General features: G+C 46.6%; 1 protein-coding gene across 2 annotated transcripts in view; it reads right to left on the bottom strand.

Moving 5' to 3' along the window:
* LOC143963450 (immunoglobulin superfamily DCC subclass member 3-like) overlaps positions 1-22,615 on the bottom strand; it is a 319,528-nt gene that overhangs the window by 71,638 nt on the left and 225,275 nt on the right. For both annotated transcript variants that reach the window (XR_013270965.1, XM_077473082.1), the window contains exon 8: positions 5,515-5,762. Coding sequence is in view for 1 of the 2 variants with exons in the window: in XM_077473082.1 (XP_077329208.1) it covers positions 5,515-5,762 (248 nt within the window). In the remaining variant the exon portion in view is untranslated. The remainder of the gene's footprint in view (positions 1-5,514; positions 5,763-22,615) is intronic.

Below are 22,615 nucleotides of genomic sequence, written 5' to 3'. Positions count from 1 at the left end.
CAGAAAGAGACTCGGTCCTCCAGTGGTTAAGGGTCAATGATTGTCGCCATTCCACAAGCAGGCGCAATTTTGAAGCGTGACATGTTGGGTATCAATTTGCTCGGCGTAACATTATCTTTCAGAAAATAAAAAATAAAAATTGGGCTAATTTTCCTTTTGTTCTTATTTTTTAACTCAAAAAGGTGTATTTTCCTCCCAAAATAATTGCACTTGTAAGACCGCTGCGCAAATACGGTGTGACATAAAGTATTGCAACGACCGCCATTTTATTCTTTAGGGTGTCTGAAAAAAATATATAATGTCTGGGGGTTCTAAGTAATTTTCTAGCAAAAAAAGATGTTTTTAACTTGTAAACACCAAATCTCAGAAAGACTCGGTCCTGAAGTGGTTAAGGGTAAAAGTTTGTCGCCATTCCATGAGCGGGCGCAATTTTAAAGCGTGACATGTTCAGTATCAATTTACTCGGCGAAAGATTATCTTTTACAGTCTAAAAAAAAAATTGGGCTAACTTGACTTTTTTTTCTTATTTTTTAAGTCAAAAAGGTGTATTTTTTGGGTCACTATTTTTCGCCATTCCACATGCGGGCGCAATTTTGAAGCGTGACATGTTGGGTATCAATTTACTCGGCGTAACATTATCTTTCACGATATAAAAAGAAGAAAATTGGGCTAACTTTACTTTTGTTCTTATTTTTTAAGTCAAAAAGGTGTTTTATACCCCCCAAAAATTGCGCTTGTAAGACCGCTGTGCAAATATGGTGTGACATAAAGTATTGCAACGACCGCCATTTTATTCTTTAGGGTATCTGAAAAAAATATATAATGTCTGGGGGTTTTAAGTAATTTTCTAGCAAAAGAAGATGTTTTTAACTTGTAAACACCAAATCTCAGAAAGAGACTCGGTCCTGAAGTGGTTAAGGGTAAAAGTTTGTCGCCATTCCACGAGCGGGCGCAATTTTGAAGCGTGACATGTTCAGTATCAATTTACTCGGCGAAAGATTATCTTTTACAGTCTAAAAAAAAAAATTGGGCTAACTTTACTTTTTTTCTTATTTTTTAAAGCGGAGGTCCACCCTAAAGTGGACCTTCCGCTCATCGGAACCCTCCCCCCTCCGGCGCCACAATTGGCACCTTTCAGGGGGGAGGGGGGTGCAGATACCTGTACAGTACAGGTATTCTGCACCCACTTCCGGGATAGCTCTCTGCGGAAAGGGGCGTAGATTACACCCCTTTCCGCAAGTGCCTGCCCCTTTCCGCAAGTGCCCCGCTGCCTGCTGGGAAACACACAGATCCCAGAGGCAGCGGGGACCGTCCTTATTGCGCAGCGCGGCTCGCGCATGCGCAGTAGGGAACCGGGAAATGAAGCCGAAAGGCTCCATTTCCTGATTCCCATACCCAAGATGGCGGCGGCAGCACCCGACAGACGATCTAGAGATCGGCTTCGGGTGCCGACATTGCGGGCGCGCTTTAAGTCAAAAAGGTGTATTTTTTGGGTCACTATTTGTCGCCATTCCACGAGCGGGCGCAATTTTGAAGTGTGATATGTTGGGTATCAATTTACTCGGCGTAACATTATCTTTCACAATATAAAAAGAAGAAAATTGGGCTAACTTTACTTTTGTTCTTATTTTTTAAGTCAAAAAGGTGTTTTATTTCCCCCCCCAAAAAAATGCACTTGTAAGACCGCTGCGCAAATACGGTGTGACATAAAGTATTGCAACGACCGCCGTTTTATTCTTTAGGGTGTCTGAAAAAAAATATAAACTCTTTAAGTAATTTTCTAGCAAAAAAAAAAAAAAAGGATTTGAACTTGTCAAAAAGGGTCTCGGACCTTAAGTGGTTCAAATAGTTCTGAATTATTACGACATTGAAGATTCGATCAGATTGCGCTGTAGCTGCCATTTACGCAGAAATCCAGATAATTCACTGTGAAAATTAGATTTGGATAGAACTGTACTGCTATCTAATTGCTAAGAACTTTTGATAGAGACCAGCATAAAACAGGTTAAATCCCATATTTTTTAGGGGACATCGTTAATGCAAATTGCGGTAATCTCTATGGTGATTAGTCCAATTACATGTAAATCAGCCCCATACATATGTATTAGGGAGCAGCATGGAGGCCATGCTCTTATGAACTGCATGAGTGGCGGTACAGCATGTTAACAGCGATTGATGACCTTCCATACACGGCTGGGGAAATGATTGGCAACCTCTAGAACAAACACTTGGGCTCGGATCACACAGACTTCGTTGCATAAAAACATTCGGCACTTATACTCCAGTTTTAAGAGGTTTTGTTGGATGTGGATGGCAACGATGGTCAAGGAGCTTGCAGCATTTGGTGAAGGACAAGTGTTGCCGGTCATGCTGGAGACACCACAAGGGGAAGCAAATGCCTTGCTCAACATCCCCTTTGCCCTAAAGCCATGAGGACACACAGGGGGTGGAGGTGTCTATTTAAAAAATTCAATGCGCAAATTTCGCAGCACTCATTCAGCCATCCGTGAGTAATCCCAGTAATGTGTCCGATAGGTATACTTCCAAAGACCATCAGCTCCATCTAATGACCACAAATGTGCCATTTTTCTAATTCGGTATTTTGGGAAAATACTGCCTTATAGCCACCAGATTTAGCTGATGATCATAGGAAAATTTGCATAGCACCAACAATTCGCCACCCCCAAACACACACAGACAGAAGAGGAGAGAGGGCTCGATCTGCACCTCTTCCTCTTCCTACCCCTCTGTGTCTGCTCACACTCCAATCCCCAGCACTGTGCCTCAGAAAAGAAAAGTGAGGTACGGGAATTTGAAGTTCAGCAGCCTCAGATACATTTGGATGAGAGGTGCTGACTGCCAAGGGGTGAGTGAGCTCACCATCCATCCCTGTCTGTCACTGAAGTCTCCCCCTTTCTCTCTCCTGCCTCTGTGTGAGTACACTAAGGCAAATCAGGGTTCTCAGAGCACCCCTTACATCAGAGTTCCCCTTTACACCAGAGTCCTCTCTGTACATCAGAGTTCTCATTGTTCCCCCCTTAAATCAAGGTTCTCAGAGGCATCCTGTCATGGTTATGCAATAGAGTTCGTCTGCTTACCTGTTTTCATGTGTTCATTTCTAGAGACCAGCCGACCCTCACCTGACTGCTTTTATAATCCATTATCTGGCATGGCTCCACCCTAGCTCCCATCAGAGAACTCTATATTAGCCTGTGCACTGCAAGCCAACCCTGCTGATCAACCTTTGTGTGTTAGCTTCCTGTTATCTACCATGTGCTCTGCTGTTGTTACGTTACTGACTTTGGCGTGTCCTTGACTATCCCTGTTTGCCTGTGATCCTGACCTTTTGGCGTGTCCCTGACTATTCCTGTCTGCTTGTGGCCCCGACCTTGGCTTGTCCCTCACTATCCCTATCCTCCTGTTGCCTACTGTGGGTGTGAGCTGGGGGACCCTGGGGGTCGCGACCTGGAGCCAGTTGCAGCCAAGTCCATCCTCACCACTAGAGGTTCTGGTGAACACCTGCTGGCTCTTAGACTCCACGCCCCAGGGAATTTTACACTCTAACCTCGGTGGGATCCATCTTGGTGTTCTGGCGGCCCTGCCTTCCTATCACCTTGACCCCCATCCGCAGCAGTCAGCCGTAGGGTCCACAACCTTGCGGTGCACTCCTGATCCCTACGGTGTGCATCTGTCACCTGGCCTCAAGGTGACCTGACACATCCCTTATGTTAGAGTCCACAGAGTTCTTCCTTATATCAGAGTCTGCAGTGTCCCCCCTTACAGTGTAAGGGAACTCTATTGCCCTGTACACACGGTCGGACATTCCGACGTCAAAATCCGTTGGATTTTTCCAACGGATTTTGGCCCAAACTTATCTTGCCTACACACGGTCGTACAAAGTTGTCGGAAAATCTGATCGTTCAGAACGCGGTGGCGTAGAACGCGTATGAAGGGACTATAAAGAGGGCAGTAGCCAATAGTTTTCGTCTCGTAATTTATTCTGAGCATGCGTGGCACTTTGTCCTTCGGAATTGTCTACACACACGATCGGAATTTAAGCGATCAGATTTTGTTGTCGGAAAATCCGATGGCAAAAGTCCACACAAGATCGGATTTTCCGACAAAACAAGATCCGATCACACATTTTCCCTTCGGAAAGTCCGGCCGTGTGTACAGGGCATATGAGTTCAGATGTAAAAGGGGAACTCTGTGGACTCTGATGTAAAGGGGGGACTCTTGCTATTAACTTCATAGGATTAGAAATGTTATTCAATAGCAAAATATATGTATAGTTTATGCTATAAAACAAAATTGCTGCGCTCCACGAAAGTGTTCGGGTTTGACTTGAAGAAAGGGTGGCAGCCCTAGCACCTGCCAAGCAGAAGGCCCAGCAGTACTGTCTTATTGCCGACACTCATGACTCTTGTGCAGTGCTGCCGGCTTCTACTTTTCTTTCCTTCCTTTGGCTGCACTGCAGAAGGATCGGTTCTGGTATCTGCGCCCCCCTTCCCCCTGCTGTCTGGGACCCCTGTGTGCCATTTTCCCTCCTCTCCCACTGGCAGCTGCTGAGGGCACACAGGAAGGTTATTTCAGGATGGTGAGCAGTGGAACCCACCACTCTAAATGAACACTGTGGGAGTGCAGACATTGCTCCTATGCCTCTATTCAATTGAGGTCTTTTTCGATGGGGGGTATAATTTCTGCCATTGCTGCAAAAGCATAGCATCACGGGCATGGCATTTTGGCAAAAATATAATTTGGCATACCTCCCAACATTTTTGAGATGGGAATGAGGGACGCCTACTAGCAAATGTATGTAGGCATAGGACACGCCCCCCCTGCCACACCCCCTTAAAGGAGAATTAACCAATAAAAAAAAAGTTAATTGAATCCACAAGGGACTTTTTATTACCACTACTATTCCTTTATATTGGCTTTTAAAATGTACAAATGCAGCAATTTATAACTTGGATGAGAGGTTTAGAAATTGGAAACACTTTTTGAAAGATTAAAAAGTGCATTTTATATACAACTATATAAATCAGACCAAAATGAGGGACAAATGAGGAGGAAAGAGGGACATTGCTCCAAATCAGGGACCGTCCATCAAAATCAGGGACAGTTGGGAGCTATGCATTTGATATTTTTGGAGGACGGGGACCCTGTCAGATAGAAATTACAAGCGGTCCGTACAGCCTATCAGCAGCCCTGAATGCAGCCAATAGAACTTTGTGACATTTCAATAAAGTTGACTCAAAAAATAAAATAAATAATGCAATGCAATGAAGTAGATAGGAGGGGTGATGACATCACCATTTTGACCATGACCTAGAACGCATTGTATTAACTAAATCAAATACAAGGAGTTCCGTGAATGGTGGTGGAGATGACCTCCCCTACTCTCTTCCTTTTGAGTACTGTAATCCATACCCCACCATTAGGTCAACACAATTGGCCTGCTCTGTTATAACATCTGGAAGGTCTGCTTTTGCGGCCTCATACAGCGGTACATACCTTCAGCTTTGCGGATGTGCACTACGTATCCAATAATTTCCTGGGTGTTTTCCAGGGGCTCACTCCAGGATACCTGGATGGAGGTGGATGATATGGTGGTGGCAGTGATGTCTTGAGGGGCCCCAGGCAGTCCTTCTGCCCATATTACAGAAAGCCGGGCGCTGGCTTGACTGGAACCTGCGCTATTCTGAGCAATACACTGGTAAATGGCCTCGTCCTCCTGGCTGATTCCGGAGATGGTTAAAGAGCTGCAAGTGAAAGAAAACGAACAAAGACTCATAAACTGAACTTTCACACACAAAGCCAATTATTACTGGTCACCTGCACATCAGTTGGGTAGTTGAATGTATTTACTGAGGAATCATCTGCATCCCTAATCTACTAACTGACATACAGTATGGGTATGAAAGTCAAACCACTTACGTAAACATACAAAAAAAAATAGATATTTCATATATTGAACTCATATTTCCATTTCCTCCAACCAGGGGCGTAACTATAGGGGGTGCAGCAGTTGCGACCGCAACCGGGCCCTGTGATGCAGGGGCCCATGCAGCCCCCTCTACATATGGCTGCTCTTTAGTTGTGCATTCCCCGCATGACCTGTGTCCTCAGCCGGCTCCTCAGAGTACCCCTTTCCTGCTCCATGCATTGCCGCTCAGTCCGATGTCTGTTCTCCCCAGCCAGAGTCCCACCCACTCCGAGTCCGGCCCACACTGCACTGCATAATTCTCCCTGGTAAACAAACTTTAAGCACACAGATGCAGTGCAGCCCTATGAGAGCCGGCTCCCCAGAGGACACTGCAGGCTTGTCTGCCAGCCCCCCCTCCTCCCCCGTCATACACAGATGATGAAAGGTCTTTCTGGGAGATATGCTGATCGCCCGTCCAGCACACTGGATGGAGCCCAGGTCAACATGGATGAGTGCACGGCCTATAGCTTGATCATGGTGAGTGAAAGGACCCCATCCCCCACACACCATTACATACCCCCTCCATCTCCCCCTGGGGACAGGGACCCCTTCTCACGTGGGGACAGGGACCCCCACCTCCCCTGGGGACAGGGACCCCTTCTCACCTGGGGGCAGTAACTTCATCTGCCCTGGAGAAAAGGACCTCATCTCTTCTGGGGACCCCATCCTGCCTAGGGACAGTCCCCCAATGGGGCACCTAAAAAAAATAAAAATAAAACTACTGATACCAGTGGTGGAACTACAGGGCTCACAAAGGTCATACCTGTGACCACGCCCTGGAGTTCCACCGCTGGACTCGGAGGGAAGGGCCCTGGCTGGGGTTCAGGGGGGCCCTTCATGGTTTCTTGCATTGGGGCCCTGAAGGTTCTAGTTACGCCACTGCCTCCAACCCCCCCATTCCTCCCCACTCCCCCCACCACCATCCCCCAATAGCACCCCCCCCCAAACTTCTCCATTCATGACTAATAGTACAACTTCATCTTTCCAAAATACGCCCCTTGTTAAGCAACAACACCACAAACTAATAATTCGCTCCCTTGTTATCACTTGCCTTGATCTACTGCATCTCCTTCCTTCCATGATGGCCAGCCTCTATACAGGTTATCTCTATTTCAGTCTATCATGAATTCTGCTGCCAGACTCATCCTCCACCCTACCAACCAGTGAGAATCTGCCATCCTTCTCTGCCAATCCCCCCACTGGTTTCAATCATCCGATCGCCCAATGAATAAAATAAAAAATATTAACAACAACATACAAAGTCATCCACAACACTGTCTTGAGCTACATCACCAATTTCATCTCAAAATATCACCTGCTTTGTGGCTCTTTTGTCACCTCCTCCCATGGTGGTCTCCAGGACTTCTCCAGAGCCTCTACTATTCTCTTGAACTTTATACCCCTACCTGCCCAGTTATCTCCTACTCCAGCGATTGCGAACCTTGGCACCCCAGATGTTTTGGAACTACATTTCCCATGATGCTCATGCACTCTGCAGTGTAGTGGAGCATCATGGGAAATGTAGTTCCAAAACATCTGGGGTGCCAAGGTTCACCATCATTGTCCTACTCTATCCTTCTTAAAGTGGAAGTAAGCCCATCGATTTAAACAGTTTCAAAAAACGGCATGCCGGGAATGCTAACTGCACATTGGCTGTGCTCTCAACCAAACTGTCAAACCACACAATGGCTGGTGTCATAACGGATCACATGTGCAGCACCGTGGCAGCTGAAGATTAAACAGAGGCAAAGATGGCAGCTTCCGTGGATGAAAACCATAGGGGAGTTTACTTCTACTTTAAGGAACTTGAAAGCTCATCTCTTTTGGGAAGCGTATCCCACCTGTTGTTGGCAGCTGAATCTTGCTTTCTCGAACAATTCTTCCCCACACAGTTATTACTTTTTGCATCACTTTCCCTTCCATTTAGATTGTAAGCTCCCATGAGCAAGGCCCTCGTAATGTCGCATACACCTGATCGGAATTCCGGCCAGAAAAAGACAGATGAGAGCTTTTCATCAGGAAATGCGACCGTGTGTATGCTCCATCGGAATTTAGCTGTCCCAATTTCCGCCAGCCAAAAATTGATAGCATGTTCTCAATTTTCCCGATGGAAAAACATTCTATCGGTAATTACGATCGTGTGTATGCAATTCCGACACTCCAAAAATCACGCATGCTCAGATTCAACTACGAGACAGAAGCTATTGGCTACTGGCTATTGAACTTCCTTTTTCTAGTCACGTTGTAGGTGTTGTACGTCACCGCGTTATAAATGATCGGAATTTGATGTGACCGTGTGTCGGCAAGACAGCTTGAGCCGAATTCCGTCGGAATTCTGTCAGGAAAACCATCAGAACTTTTTCCGACGAGAATTCCGATCGTGTGTACGTGGCATAACCCTCTTTTCTTGAAATGTATTATCACTGTACTGTCTCCCTTTATTTAGTAAAGCACTGTGCAAACAGCTGGAGCTATATAAATCCTTTATAATAATAATAATAATAATCATGGGAGGTGTTTGATTGTGTGGATACTACAACTGGAACCCTTTCATATAGTTTAGGGACTTGGTGTGGTTTCAGACAGGCACTGTCCTAAAATGTCTGTATATGAGGAAAAGGGCCTTCTGAAAACCATCAATAGTGTTTACCTAGCATATTCCCTTGCCCTATTACAATTAACATTGGGTTAGAAGTTAGAAGTCAGTTAGAAGTAGTGGAGAAAATAAAATATTTAGGAATATACATACAAAGTGATGCAAAAAGGTATATAAGTGATAATATCGCCCCCTTACTAGTTAAATTTAAAAATAAAATCGAAATCTGGAAGAAACTCCCTCTTTCGGTTGCAGGGAGATGCAATCTTATCAAAATGCTATGGATGCCACAGTTATTGTATCTGTTGCATAATGTGCCGTTATGGATAGATATAAAGTGGTTTAAAAAAATAGAAACACTATTTAGAGAACTCATATGGAGCGGAGGTACCTCAAGAATAGGCCTACAAATTCTGCAATTACCGACAAGGAAAGGAGGAATGGCAGTACCTCACCCAAGAAGCTACTTTTTAGCTGCACAATTGCAACATCTGGGGACGAGCAATGAGTTTAGTGGAGATATAAATAGGAAGTTAATGATTACTGGGACACCTCATAAAACCATAGTAGAGGCCTTGGAGGCAAACTCATTTCCCTATAGAACGCCCACAATAAAACTCGCTCTAAAAGTATGGAAGGCAGTAAAAGCGATAAAGGGTCTAGAAGGGATGACCAAAGAAACCCCATTATGGAATACCGTATATACTCGAGTATAAGCCGAGATTTTCAGCCTCTTTTTTGAGGCTGAAAGTGCCCCCTCGGCTTATACTCGAGTCACCGCTGTCTGACTGCTCGATCAGCGTATCGAGCAGACAGACGGCGGACATTAAAATTCAAAAGCCGCGCCTCCTTCTCCGCCTCCGCCTGTGATAGGCGGAACACTGAATTTCCCAGCAGCCTGTGTTCCGCCTATCACGGACATCCGCTCATTCTCATACTACGGACGAGTATGAGAGGATGTCCGTGATAGGCGGAACACAGGCTGCTGGGAAATTGAGTGTTCCGCCTATCACAGGCGGAGGCGGAGGCGCGGCTTTTGAATTGTAGAATGGCCGCCGAGAAGAGCGGCGATCCTGGAGCGGCGATCCATCGGCACGACACGGGACGGAGGAGGCACGGGACGGAGGAGGCACGGGACGGAGGAGGCACGGGACGGAGGAGGCTCGGGACGACGGCGGCTCGGGACGGAGGCTTGGGACACAGGTAGGCTGGACACACACACAAGGCTGCACGGACACACACACACACACACACACACACACACACACACACACACACACACACACACACAGGGATGGATGGATGGATGGATGGATACACACACACACACACACACACACACACACAGGGATGGATGGATGGATGAATACACACACACACACACACACACACAGGGATGGATGGATGGATGGATACACACACACAGGGATGGATGGACGGACACACACACAGGGATGGATGGATGGATGGATGGATGGACACACACACAGGGATGGATGGACGGACACACACACAGGGATGGACGGACACACAGGGATGGACAGCCATGTCTCACCCTCGGCTTATACACGAGTCAATAAGTTTTCCAGTTTTTTGGGGGTAAATTGGGGGCCTCGGCTTATATTCGGGTCGGCCTATACTCGAGTATATACGGTAATCTGAACCTACAGGAAATGGGAATGATAGAGAGGCACAAAGATTGGGAAAGTAGGGGGATTGACAGACTGGCCCAGTTGTATGAAGGAAGTATAATAAAAACATTTAATACACTGAGAATGGAATATGATCTACCAAAACACTCATTTTATAAATATTTACAAATCAGACACGCATTATCGAAACAATTTGGTACATCGGGGCCAGTGTGGAGCAAATCCCCCATCTATAATAGATTAAAATCTGAAGATAGTGCAAAAGGGTTTATAGCAGAAATGTATCCATATATTTGTGAAGGGAGCATAGAAACTCCAGATAAACTTAAAAGTAAAATAAAATGGGAGGAGGAAGTAGGAACATTCTCAGATGAGCAGTGGATGAGGATACTGGAGGGAGGACACTTGATATCTGTCTCACCAGCCCAGAGGGTGTCACATCTAATGCTGCTACATAGAGCCTATTATACACCGAAGAGGCTATACAGGTTTAGGCGAAGGGAAGATGATGGCTGCCCGAGATGTCAGGCGACAGGGGATCTGATGCACATGTTCTGGAGGTGCCCTAAACTGTTCCGTTACTGGTCAGAAGTTATTGCTGACTTGAATGAAACATTTGGAGTGTCGGTTGATGGGAACCCCAGAATGTGCCTATTGGGCCTGAATGAAGGAATAGGAGGGCCGGCCTGTATAAATAAAGCAGTAATGAGATGTATGTTCCAGGCAAGGAAGCTAATAGCGCAAAGGTGGCAGGCAAAAAACCCCCCATCGGTAGCGGAGTGGAGACAACTAATAACAGAGACGATCTGGAAGGAAAAAGTAGTATATGTAAGGAGAGGGAATTTTAGGGAATTTAATAAAATGTGGAAACCATGGTTAGACAAGTTGGGTTACACAGTATAAAGAACTGGAGAGAGTGACGTTTGGAGGGAAGAAGGAGAGAGAGAATATGTGGTATAGGTGATAAGAAGTTAGTGGTATAGAGAGTAACACGGTCATAGTTTGGGTATGAGGGGCCCACTGCTTCTTCCTGTTATGTACGTGAGGGGGGGGGGGGGGGGAGAGGGGGAGGGAAATGTTAATGTGGAAAACGGAGTGTTTAACTGTATAAAGTTTATGAATGGAAAAATTATTATGGAAAATAAATAAAGATTATATAAATTAAAAAAAAAAAACAATTAACATTGGGGAAAGGGTCATACTAAGTGATTCCTACTTAGCTTCATTGTATAGCATCTCTCTTAAGCAGCTATTCTCAACCAGGGTTCCATGGAACTCAAGGGTTGTCTTTGAGGTTTTTAAGGGTTCCTTGAGCTGTGGCTGATTGATTACCCATTTGATGGTGCCTGCATAGATCCAGGGCCAACACCGCTTGGCCAATCCAGCTGTATGACACCAATGATCTTTTCAGTTGTGTGTAAGCATTCTGACTATTACTGTAAAGAGAGCATTCTTCCTACTGACCACCAACATAAGGAGCATTTTTCCCACTGGTCACCAATGTAAGGAGCATTTTATCCCACTGGCCACTAATGAAAGGGACACTTTTCCCTCTGACCACCAATGAACTGGTTTTAGCGGGGGTTCTTCAAGACCTTCAAGGGTCTTCAAGACCTGACAGATTACACCAAGAGTTCCTCTGGGGTAAAAAGGTTGAGAAAAGCTGCTCTTATGCCTCATACACACGACCGGACTTTCCAGGCAGAAAAGGTCCGACGGTCTACCTGATGGACTTTCGACAGAGTTACGACGGACTTCCGAACGAACGGACTTGCCCACACACGAACGCAGTGGCGTAACTAGAACCTTCAGGGCCCGATGCAAGAAACCATGAAGGGCCCCCCTGAACCCCAGCCAGGGCCCTTCTCTCCAAGTCCGGCGGTGGAACTCCAGGGCGTGGTCACAGGTATGACCTTTGTGAGCCTTGTAGTTCCACCACTGGCATCAGTAGTTTTTTTTTATTAGTATTTTTTAGGTGCCCCATTGGGGGACTGTCCCTAGGCAGGATGGAGTCCCCGTCCCCAGAAGAGATGAGGTCCTTTTCTCCAGGGCAGCTCTCAACTCTGGCTGGGGAGAACAGACATCAGACTGAGCGGCAATGCATGGAGCAGGAGAGGGGTACTCTGAGGAGCCGGCCGAGGACACAGGTCATGCGGGGAATGCACAACTAAAGAGCAGCCAGTGCGATAGTCGAGCATGGAGCTCTGCTAGTCACTCTCCACCTCCAGCCACCCATGTGCATGGTGCATTGGTACCCTTAGCTGCCTATGCTGCTGCCGGCCATATGTAGAGGGGGCTGCATGGGCCCCCTGCATCACAGGGCCCGGTTGCGGTCGCGACTGCTGCACCCCCTATAGTTACGCCCCTGCACGAACGGACCAAAGTCCATTCGAAAGTCAGTTCGTTTTGAACACGATGATATACGACGGGACTAGAAAAGGAAGTTCAATAGCCAGTAGCCAATAGCTGCCCAGCATACAGACAAACGGTTTTCCCGATAGGAATTGAGTCCGTCGGACAGATTTGAAACATGTTCTATTTCTAGGTCCGTCTGATTTTTTTTTAAAGAAAAACGATCGGACTATCCCACACACGATTGGACTATCCAATGGAATGATTCCGTCAGACCTAGTCTGCCGGAAAGTCTGGTCGTGTGTACACGGCATTAGTTGTGTTAGGTTGAAAAGGTCTTTAAAAAGGAACATGATGCACTGATTTACTGATCTGCTCCTGGGATGGTATCTTATGGTTTAAATGTATTACAATTAAACAAGTTAATCTTGGCTTGAAATTCCACTCTGTTGCCCAGTCTTGACCAGCATTTACAAAGCAATTAAAAGAGAGTCAAGCAGCTTTCTCAAATCCTTCTAATCACACATCTTAACGGGAGTGCCAGAAGGAGCCTCAAAGTGTCCTCATGGGTAGAAAGAAACAATAAACCCGCCTTTTCATTTTTTTTCATTTCTATTGCAGGCGCCCCTCTTTCAGTTCACTGTAGGGCATCTTGGGAGCATGGAATACCAGGGAGCTGTGCTATTCAGAGAGCAACCAGCTCCCATGGAAGCAAGCTCTGACTAGTCCATTCACACCAGCTGTAACTTACTGTTGGTTAGTAAGGCAACCCATCAGAGTGGTTGGCCAATAGAAGGACACAGAAGGTGGAAGGGCATGTCCCAGAGCCCATAGGAGCTAACTGTTATTTAAATATCAGGGCACCATGATATTTGTGGCTTCCAGGGTGCTCTACACAGAATGTTGCATGGAAGTTTCATTACTTTTTTTTTTTTCTTTATTCCCCTTACAATGATGCAATCGTTTACCGAGCTGGCTCCTGCAGATGTGTACTTAGTACTTAGTAAGGCTCCAGTGACACCACAATGATGGTGTGTATTCTGCACATTCCCATGTGTCACGTGTGGGGCCACGCATACATTTCAATAGGCTACCCTACACGTGAGAAACGCACAAAAGAAGTCCCTGACCCTTTTGCAAAATTGTGCCACACTGAACCACAAGGTGCTGCGGCACCATGTGTTTGGTGTGCTCAAAGACACACATGTTAACAGATGCATGGAGGTGCGCGTGTCTGCTAAAAACCAGTAGGTTCCTGTGCATTGCTGTCACGTACCGGGTGCTGGAGCGCAATGGAAAAAGGGCTTCCCTTGTGGCTAAGTTACAGACCCCCCTGAGGGTGAAACAGGAGGGGTCAGGCCTAAAGTTGCATGGGTCGTCTGCTGGAATGTGTGCAGGAAGTTTCAGAGTACTGCCGGTGAGCTGGAGTGGAGTCAGCAGACAGATGGCGCTCGTGAGATGTTGCAGGTCTAGCATAGTGCCAAGACTGGAGCACGGTTGGAGGAAGCTGAGGTCAGGAGCCAGGTAGGTATCGGAGCAGACATGGTCAGGTGGACAGCCGTGGTCGGGAGCCAGGTGGGTATCAGAGCAGACGTAGTCAGTGGATAGCTGAGGTCAAACACAGGAAGCAGGCAGGAGACAAGTCAAAGACAAGCCGGGTCGGTTACAGGAGACACAGGAACAGGAATATCATGGAGATAACACACTGGAGGAGCCGAAGATCAACCAGCAACTGTAATAACTGATGGCTTCCTTATAAGGGCCCACTGACTGCAAAACATGTCTGAGCGGCAGTGCACCTGCACGCGCGGCAGCTCCATCGCTGAGAATGCCGCGCTCAGTGAGCCTGCGCGCCGCTGTCTACGGCGCATGCGCCGTAGACAGCGGTGCCTGTTTTCGGGCAAATATCTCCTAAACCATATAGGTTTAGGAGATATTGCTTGGACCTACAGGTAAGCCATAATCTAGGCTTACCTGTAGGTCAAAGTGGTTTGTAAGGGTTTACAACCACTTTAAGTTAAAGTGATTGTAAAGACAGAAGGTGCATTCTATGCATTAAGATAAAAGGCCTTCTGTGTGCAGCTGCCCCCCTTATACTTACCTGAGCCCCATCTCGATCCAGTAATGTCCATTGGCTCCCGGCAGCTGTCCATCAAACTCAGTTCGCCAATGAGGAGAGAGAGAGAGGGCAGGGCCGAACTGCAGCTCCGTATCTGAATGGACACACAGAGCTGCGGCTCGGGTGCCCACATAGCAAGCTGCTTGCTGTAGGGAGCACTCAACAGGAGGGGAGGCTAAGAGCGCCGGTGAGAGACCCGAGAAGAGGAGGATCCGGGCTGCCTGTGCAAAACAACTGCACAGAGAAGGTAAGTATAACATGTTTGTTATTTTAACCGCGTAAGGACGAGCCGCAGTCATTCCACTGTGGCAGGTTGCCTCTCCTGCGCGAATCGCTGTAGGTGTATGTCGGACGTTTTAAGAGCGATAGGGGGGTGCGATAGGGGACGCGATGCTGGAGCCAATGCACGTGGCCGGCGGCCACGATGTCCGCTGACCACCCGCGATCAATTCACAGAGAGCCAGAACAGGGAACTGTCAATGTAAACAGACAGATCTCCATTCTGACAGGTGAGGAGAGAGAGATCTGCTGTTCCTAGTGATTAGAGTAAAAAGGAAGGGCAATGTGGGAAGCAGAAAGCCAAGCCCGACGCGTTTCATCCAATTGGACTTCAACAGGGGCATACTATGTATGCATTAGTAAATAGATAGGAAGGAAGGTGGATTATATTTATTTGTTTTCATTTTATTTTTTTTCTTACATTTCTTCAGTTGCTTCCTGGTTCATGGCTTAGGCCAAAATGATGTCATACATCCCAGGAGTCTTCATTGGCTTTCTTTTTCTTTAATCTGGAGGAAGGGGGAGGGGCTTTCTCAGCTAAGTACACCCTCCTGCCTGCATGCCTGAGCTAAGGGCAGATGTATTATAGTAGGTAAATGCTACACGATAGATATATTGGGTGCATGTGACTTTCAAGGTACCAATTCACCAAACAATGTGGATGATTTACTAAAACTGGAGAGTGCAAAATCTGGTGCAGCTGTACATGGTAGCCAATCAGCTTCAAACTTTAGCTTGTTCAGTTAAGCTTTGACAAAAATGAAAACCTGGAATTCACTCCATATTTCAAACCTCAATCTGTACAACAATGCAGGAAACAAACTTTAAGCCCTTGTACACACGGTCGGACATTCCGACAACCAAATCCGTCGGATTTTGTCCGACGGATTTTGTCCGAAACTGTTGCATACACACGGTTGGACAAAGTTGTAGGAAAATCCGATCGTTCAGAACGTGATGACGTTATTTCGCTATGACGGGACTACGTTCAGGCTAGTAGCCAATAGCTTTGGTGTAGGAATTTGATCTGAGCATGCGTGGCATTTTGGATTGGATTTCTCTACACATGATCGGACAAAGTCCGATCGGACCATGTTGTCGGAAAATTTTACCGACAAGTTGGAAAACAGTCCGATGGAGACCACACACAGTCGGATTATCCGACAAAACGGTCCGATCGGACACATTCTGTCGGAATCTCCGACCCTGTGTAGAAGGGCTAAGATCTTCTCCCAATGGTACCGTTCCCCGGCCATCCTCCATAGATATTCTCCAAATGTTTCTGATCGATGTTGGAGGTGCCGGAAGGAGCGAGGGACATTACGACATGTTTTCTGGCCATGCCCTAGCTTCAGGGACTATTGGAAAGAGGGCCGAAGGATTACTCAAAAATTCAGTGAACTTGAGATTCCTGAAGACCCATTTTTTTTCCTTCTGCGTGATTTTAAAACACCGGGTAAGACACGTAAACATATTATTATTATGTGCCACCTTTTGAATGTGGCTGAATGTTGTATCCCCCTCACCTGGAAGCAGATCCGATCTCCTTCAGTGGGATTATGGCTTAGAAGTGTGGAAGAAGTGAATAGATTAGAAGATTTGGTTTGGAAAACTAGGAAGAAGCGAGATATATGATAAAATCTGGGCTCCATGGAACCATTATATTAACTCAGAGGAGGGAAGGAACCTCACTGAAGTGAATCCTATTTGCTGATGATAGAGGGCACCTAATTTAGCCTGGCTCCTTGCATGAATGCAACCCCACTTGCTGGTTGTAGGGGGTGAGGGGGAGGGGGAGGAGGAGAGTGGATAGAGGAGATAATACATTTTTTTTCCCCGCTCTCCTTCCTTAGGTGAAGGGAGTGGAGGAGGGTGTTTTTTTTTATTTTTTTTTATTAGGGTTACAGGTCCCCCTCCCCCTTTTTTACTTTTCCCTCTACGAGGAAGAAAAAAAGAGCAGCTGCAGCCAGGAGGGCTGGCAGGGCCTGAAGAGCGCTGACTGGGAGCAGTAATCCATCAGTAGGACAGGTATCACTAAAGACTTTCTATTCCTTCTACACTATAGGGGCCCACAGTCCCTGCCTGCAAAGGGCAATTGACGAGGCCTGGCTGAGCCAGTGTCAGGCCTAGCCTATGTAAGGTTAGGCCTGATGCTGGCTCAGCCAGGCTTCAGCAATTGCCCTTTGCAGGCAGGGACCGTGGGCCCCTATAGTGTAGAAGGAATAGAAAGTCCTGAGATTTAAGAGTTGTGCAGGAGGAAGGAAGAGGAATAGTCTTCAACAAAGGAAAGTGCTGGAGGAAACCAAATAAGTAATTTGTACAGAGAAGTGTATATAGTTGTCCCAATTGATTGATATATAATCTGCCAAATGATTGATATACAATCTACTAATTGATTGATACAAAATTCACCGGGCGTCCCATATTTCCCTCACCCCATCCAAGTTAAATTCCCTCAATAAAATAAACAAAAACAAGCACATGGACTGTTCATTGTCCTAAGGTGACTGAGAAGTGAATGCCGGGATGGGCAGGGTGACAGGTGGACCACTACACTTAGCGGCTCCTACGGGGGGGGGGGGGATTCACATGTATGAACGCAGGAACCTGTGGGACAGCAGAAAGACCTATTGACCACAGAAAAGAAGTCCACCCTGGGGCATGGCTGGCCACTACAGTCAAGACAGGATGAGATAGCAGTAGCAACCCTCATTGGTGAAGAATTAAAAAAGAAAAGAAGAGAAATAAAGAAACTGTGACCTGTCCGAAGGCCAAACTCTACTCAAACTCAACTATTAAGATGGGATTTGAACATCGTATATCCAGAGATTCCAAACTTTCTAAAACTTCAAGGAAGCGTATTTCAAAATACTGACCATCTTTTCACAAGTAATTAACCACATTCATTTCCATTTCATCACTGCCAGATCCACCAACATGAAATCCTCCAGGCGGTGGCCAATGCAATTTCAGCCGCTAGGAACATAAAGTATATCAGAGTGTGTCTGGGAATCTCTTTGAATGGTTAAGGAGGGCAGCCTTGGGATTTTTTTAACAATGTTTATCGTAGTTACTGAATAAATCAGGGCATGGACTCTAACCCAGAAACATTTCACCTTAGAACACGTTCGACATCGATCGATCCCACCTTCCCACACCCCCCGGAAACAGAGTGAGGAGGAACCAGGGTACATCATCGATAGGAGCCAGGTGCCATCGAGAAAGTACCTGATAACCAGTCTTGATAAGTGCAACATTCATGATACCTTTATGTGTTCTGGAAGACCAAGGGGATGTTTTTCAAAATGGTTTCTCAAAAAAAAGAATGGAGACATTCTGGGGGAATCTAGGATAGAAAAGGACCTGGGGGTCCTAGTAGACGATAGGCTCAGCAATGGCATGCAATGTCAAGCTGCTGCTAACAAAGCAAACAGAATATTGGCATTAAAAATGGGATCAACTCCAGAGATAAAACAATAATTCTCCCACTCTGCAAGACTCTGGTCTGGCCGCACCTGGAGTATGCTGTCCAGTTCTGGGCACCAGTCCTCAGGAAGGATGTACTGGAAATGGAGCGACTACAAAGAAGGGCACCAAAGCTAATAAAGGATCTGGAGGATATTAGTTATGAGGAAAGGTTGCGATCACTGAACTTATTCTCTCTGGAGAAGAGACGCTTGAGAGGGGATATGATTTCAATATACAAATACCGGACTGGTGACCCCACAATAGGGATAAAACTTTTTCGCAGAAGGAAGTTTAACAAGACACATGGCCACTCATTAAAATTAGAAGAAAAGAGGTTTAACCTTAAACTACGTAGAGGGTTCTTTACTGTAAGAGCGGTAAGGATGTGTAATTCCCTTCCACAGGCGGTGGTCTCAGTGGGGGGCATCGATAGTTTCAAGAAACTATTAGATAAGCACCTGAACGACCGCAACATACAGGGATATACAATGTAATCCTGACATATAATCACACACATAGGTTGGACTTGATGGACTTGTGTCTTTTTTTCAACCTCACCTACTATGTAAAATGGATGGATATGGGAGGTGACTTTGAATAACAATAATGAATTTCAGTTTGTGGTGCTCAGATACAGTTTAGCTTCTGTGTGTAATAACATGAACTGGCCAGGGGCGTCAAACTCAATTTCATTGGCATTATGGTTGCCCTCAGAGATTTGTTTGTATCTGTTAGCCCTTGTACACACGATCGGAGATTCCGACAACCAAATCCGTCTGATTTTGTCCGTCGGATTTTGTCCGACGGATTTTGTCCGAAACTGTTGCATACACACGGTCGGATGAAGTTGTCGGAAAATCCGATCATTCAGAACGTGATGACGTAATTTCGTTACGATGGGACTACGTTCAGGCTAGTAGCCAATAGCTTTGATGTAGGAATTTGATCTAAGCATGCGTGGCACTTTGTCCAATCGGAATTCTCTACACATGATCGGAGTATGTCCGATCGGAGCATTTTGTCGGAAAATATTTCCGGCAAGTTGGAAAATTTGGCCCGACGGATATTCCGACGGAAACAGTCCAATGCAGACCATGCACAGTTGGAATATCCGACAAAACGCTCCGATCGGACACATTCCGTCGGAATCTCCGATCGGGTGTACAAGGGCTAAGACTCGATGGCCAGAGCTTTACATTACATTAGATGTCAAGAGCCTCCCCACCATTAGAAGTCCTGTGTCCCCCCACCATCCCTTACATCACAGTGCACCCTCCCTCCCCCCAACCTTGTGCTGCTGCTGGGAAGAAGCTGGGGGTAAAGTTGGTAAGCAGAAAATGCAGGGTCTAGAGGAGGACCAACTGAGGGCTGTATTCTGCCGAATGCTGAGACAAGGGAGGGGGGTGGAGATGAGGGGGTGCTGCAGCTTCACAGAGAGGCACAGGATCTGTAGGAGGAGTTCTGTTCTCCTCTCTGCTGCCGACTGCTGAGATGGGAGAGCAGAGTTTAGCATCTCTGCGACTGCACAGAGAAGCGCAGGATCTGGTGGAGGAGTTCTGTCGTCTTCTCTGCTGCTGACTACTGAGACAAGGTGGGGGCTGAGACTAAATGACCTGGTAGGGCGGACTCAGCCTGTGGGCCTTGTGTTTGACACATGTAGACTAAGCAGAGCATGTAAGGGTAGATGTCACATGTAAAATTAGGAATGGTCCAAGGGTTCACTGTCCTGGAGGCACTTTCCTGACGTGTCAAAAATCCCAATGTATTAACATAAACAGGATAATGAGAACATAGAAAGTTTATAATTAGGGTGTTAATTCCCAATCAGCAGCAATTTTCATTTGTATGACCCTGATGACACAGTCGCTGACATTTTAATATGTACTTTGGAGGCATTAATCAAGAAGCAGACAATTGGGTAGAAAGAGCCCAGCCAACCCAACTGGAGGAAGTTTTTGTGGAGGCCTGCTGTGGATAAGCACCCAGCAGAGGAGGTGGTATGTATTCCCAAATCACCAGGCGGAACAGAATGATAGAGTGATTACAAATGACAGCCAATGATCATATTATCAATTAATAATGCAATTTTATACAGAACATTAAGTCCCCTTTGTCTGTCCAGACACTGCATCTGCTTGTTGGCTCCTTTGTGCTGGAATTACAATGATCTGTCTGGTTTTATCCTATGTATTAGGTAATGGTCTTGCTTGATTAATCTTGCAAATGTATGGTAGCCTCTCATTTATCTTGGTTAACCTTTTCCAAGCCCGATAGTTAAAAAAAAAAAAAAAAAAAAAAAACGACAGACCCCTGGGGTTCTTGGGTCACGAGGCACAATTAAAACATGGCCGCTCTATTCTGCGTTTTCTTTACCGCCGTTGTCACTGTTAAAGTTTACTCGATTTAACCTTCTCCTCGCCAGTGATTTGCTCATCATTAGCAAGGGGCTTTTAAAATGATTCAGTCAAAGGGTTAAGCATCTAAAAGTTGAAGTCAGGGACCCTTCTGGCTGGAGGCCTCTTTCTATTGAAATGAAAGACTTTAATTACCATGGAGAGGGTGGTGGGGGGGGGATCAATACAGCTCTGAGCCCTAGTTACGGATTACCATGGTGATGTTTCCTGGATACTTGTACCCCCCCCCCTCCCTATCGTTCAAGATTACAACCACCTCTCTGGCTGGGTGTGACCCCAGAAAGTGAAGCTGCTTAGACCATCAAGATGACAAACTGGAGTGGGGGTCATGCTGTTCAGTAATATTAGCATCCCAGCCATGGTAGGATTACTCATATCCCATAATAGCAGAGCAGGATTATGGCATGGATACACCTCAACTTTTCAACCTCCTGGCAGCACTCCGGAAAAGTGTTTAGAAAATTAGATTTTGCTAATACGAATGGGCAAAGAGTACAGGCTTATATTTTGTAAGGTACCGCACAGAGCTCCGAAGCTGTGCAAAGAGCAACAACACTGAACTTCAAATCAGAGATCTTCTTATACATGTTCCTTCTACTATAAACTGAAATGTGAGTAGCTGTAGGTAATTGCATTTTACACATGATTATTGGTAATATAGATAACTTAGTAATGGTACTTTGGCAGCTATAGCAAAGTGGTTCTCAACCACCAGGCTGTGGGACACTGCCAGGGCCTCTCTCCTCTCAAGTGTCCGGCCAGTTGAAGATCCCCTATATGTGGTGACATATTGGTGACGTAGATCACTGAGCTAGTAACGGTACTTTGGCAGCTTCAGGGAAATGGTTCTGGGCTTTGGTCCGCTGAACGAGCCAGGCCCTCCCTGCATATTTGTCCAAAGTGCCCCTGAATCGCCCCAAGTGCCCCCAACCTCCAACACCACCAGCTAGCCTCCCAGAGTGCCCCCCTAGCCTACTGCAAAGCCTCCAGACCCTTAGTGTTTCAATAATTCAGCAGTGTCTTAGCCTGCCTTCCAACAACCCACAGTTCCCCCTAGTCCCGCAGTGCCGTCCAGTCTCCCAACAGTGTCCCTGCAAAGCTCCCATCCTCTAGGAGAGACTCCAGCAACCTCCAGAGATCACTCCCGGGCCACTATCAGTCCCCTCAACCTCCAACAGTACCAGCTAGGCTCCCAAAGTGTCCCTTAGCCTGCTGCAAAGCCTCCAGACAATAATCCAACAGTTTCCCAGAGTGCCTTCCAAACTCCCACAGGGTCTCTAGTCTCTAAGTGCCCTCCAGTCTCCCATAGTGTCCCTGCAAAGCTCCCTCCCCCTTGTGCCACCAATCCAACAGTGTCCTAGAGTGACCCGCAACCTCCTACAGTGCCTACTAGTCCCACAGTGCCCTCCAGTCTCCCACAGTGTCCCTGCAAAGCTCCCATCCTCTAAGAGAGACTCCAGCTCCCTCCAGAGACTGCTTACGGGTCAGGGACACCCTCTTTCTGGTCGTCCAGTCAGTTGCAGATCCCTTAACTTACCACAGTGTCTCCCAGCTTCTATAGTACCCCCAAGCTCCCATAATTGCCCACAGTGTCCCCCAAGCCCCTACCAGTTCCCCTCAACCCCCTACCAGTTCCCATCAACCAGCCAGCTAGCCTCCCAAAGATCCCCCCTAGCCTGCCGCAAAAGCCCCCAGCCCCAACCCCCTCGTCCCACAGGGTCTCTAGTACAACAGTGCTCTCCAGCCTTC

This window comes from Lithobates pipiens, unplaced genomic scaffold, assembly GCF_037356315.1.
Source record: "Lithobates pipiens isolate NorthernLeopardFrog02 unplaced genomic scaffold, aLitPip1_a1.2 Scaffold_8, whole genome shotgun sequence".
Classification (NCBI taxonomy): domain Eukaryota; kingdom Metazoa; phylum Chordata; class Amphibia; order Anura; family Ranidae; genus Lithobates; species Lithobates pipiens.
The sequence above is the reverse complement of the archived record's forward strand: the minus strand, read 5'-3'. Positions and strand labels throughout refer to the sequence as shown.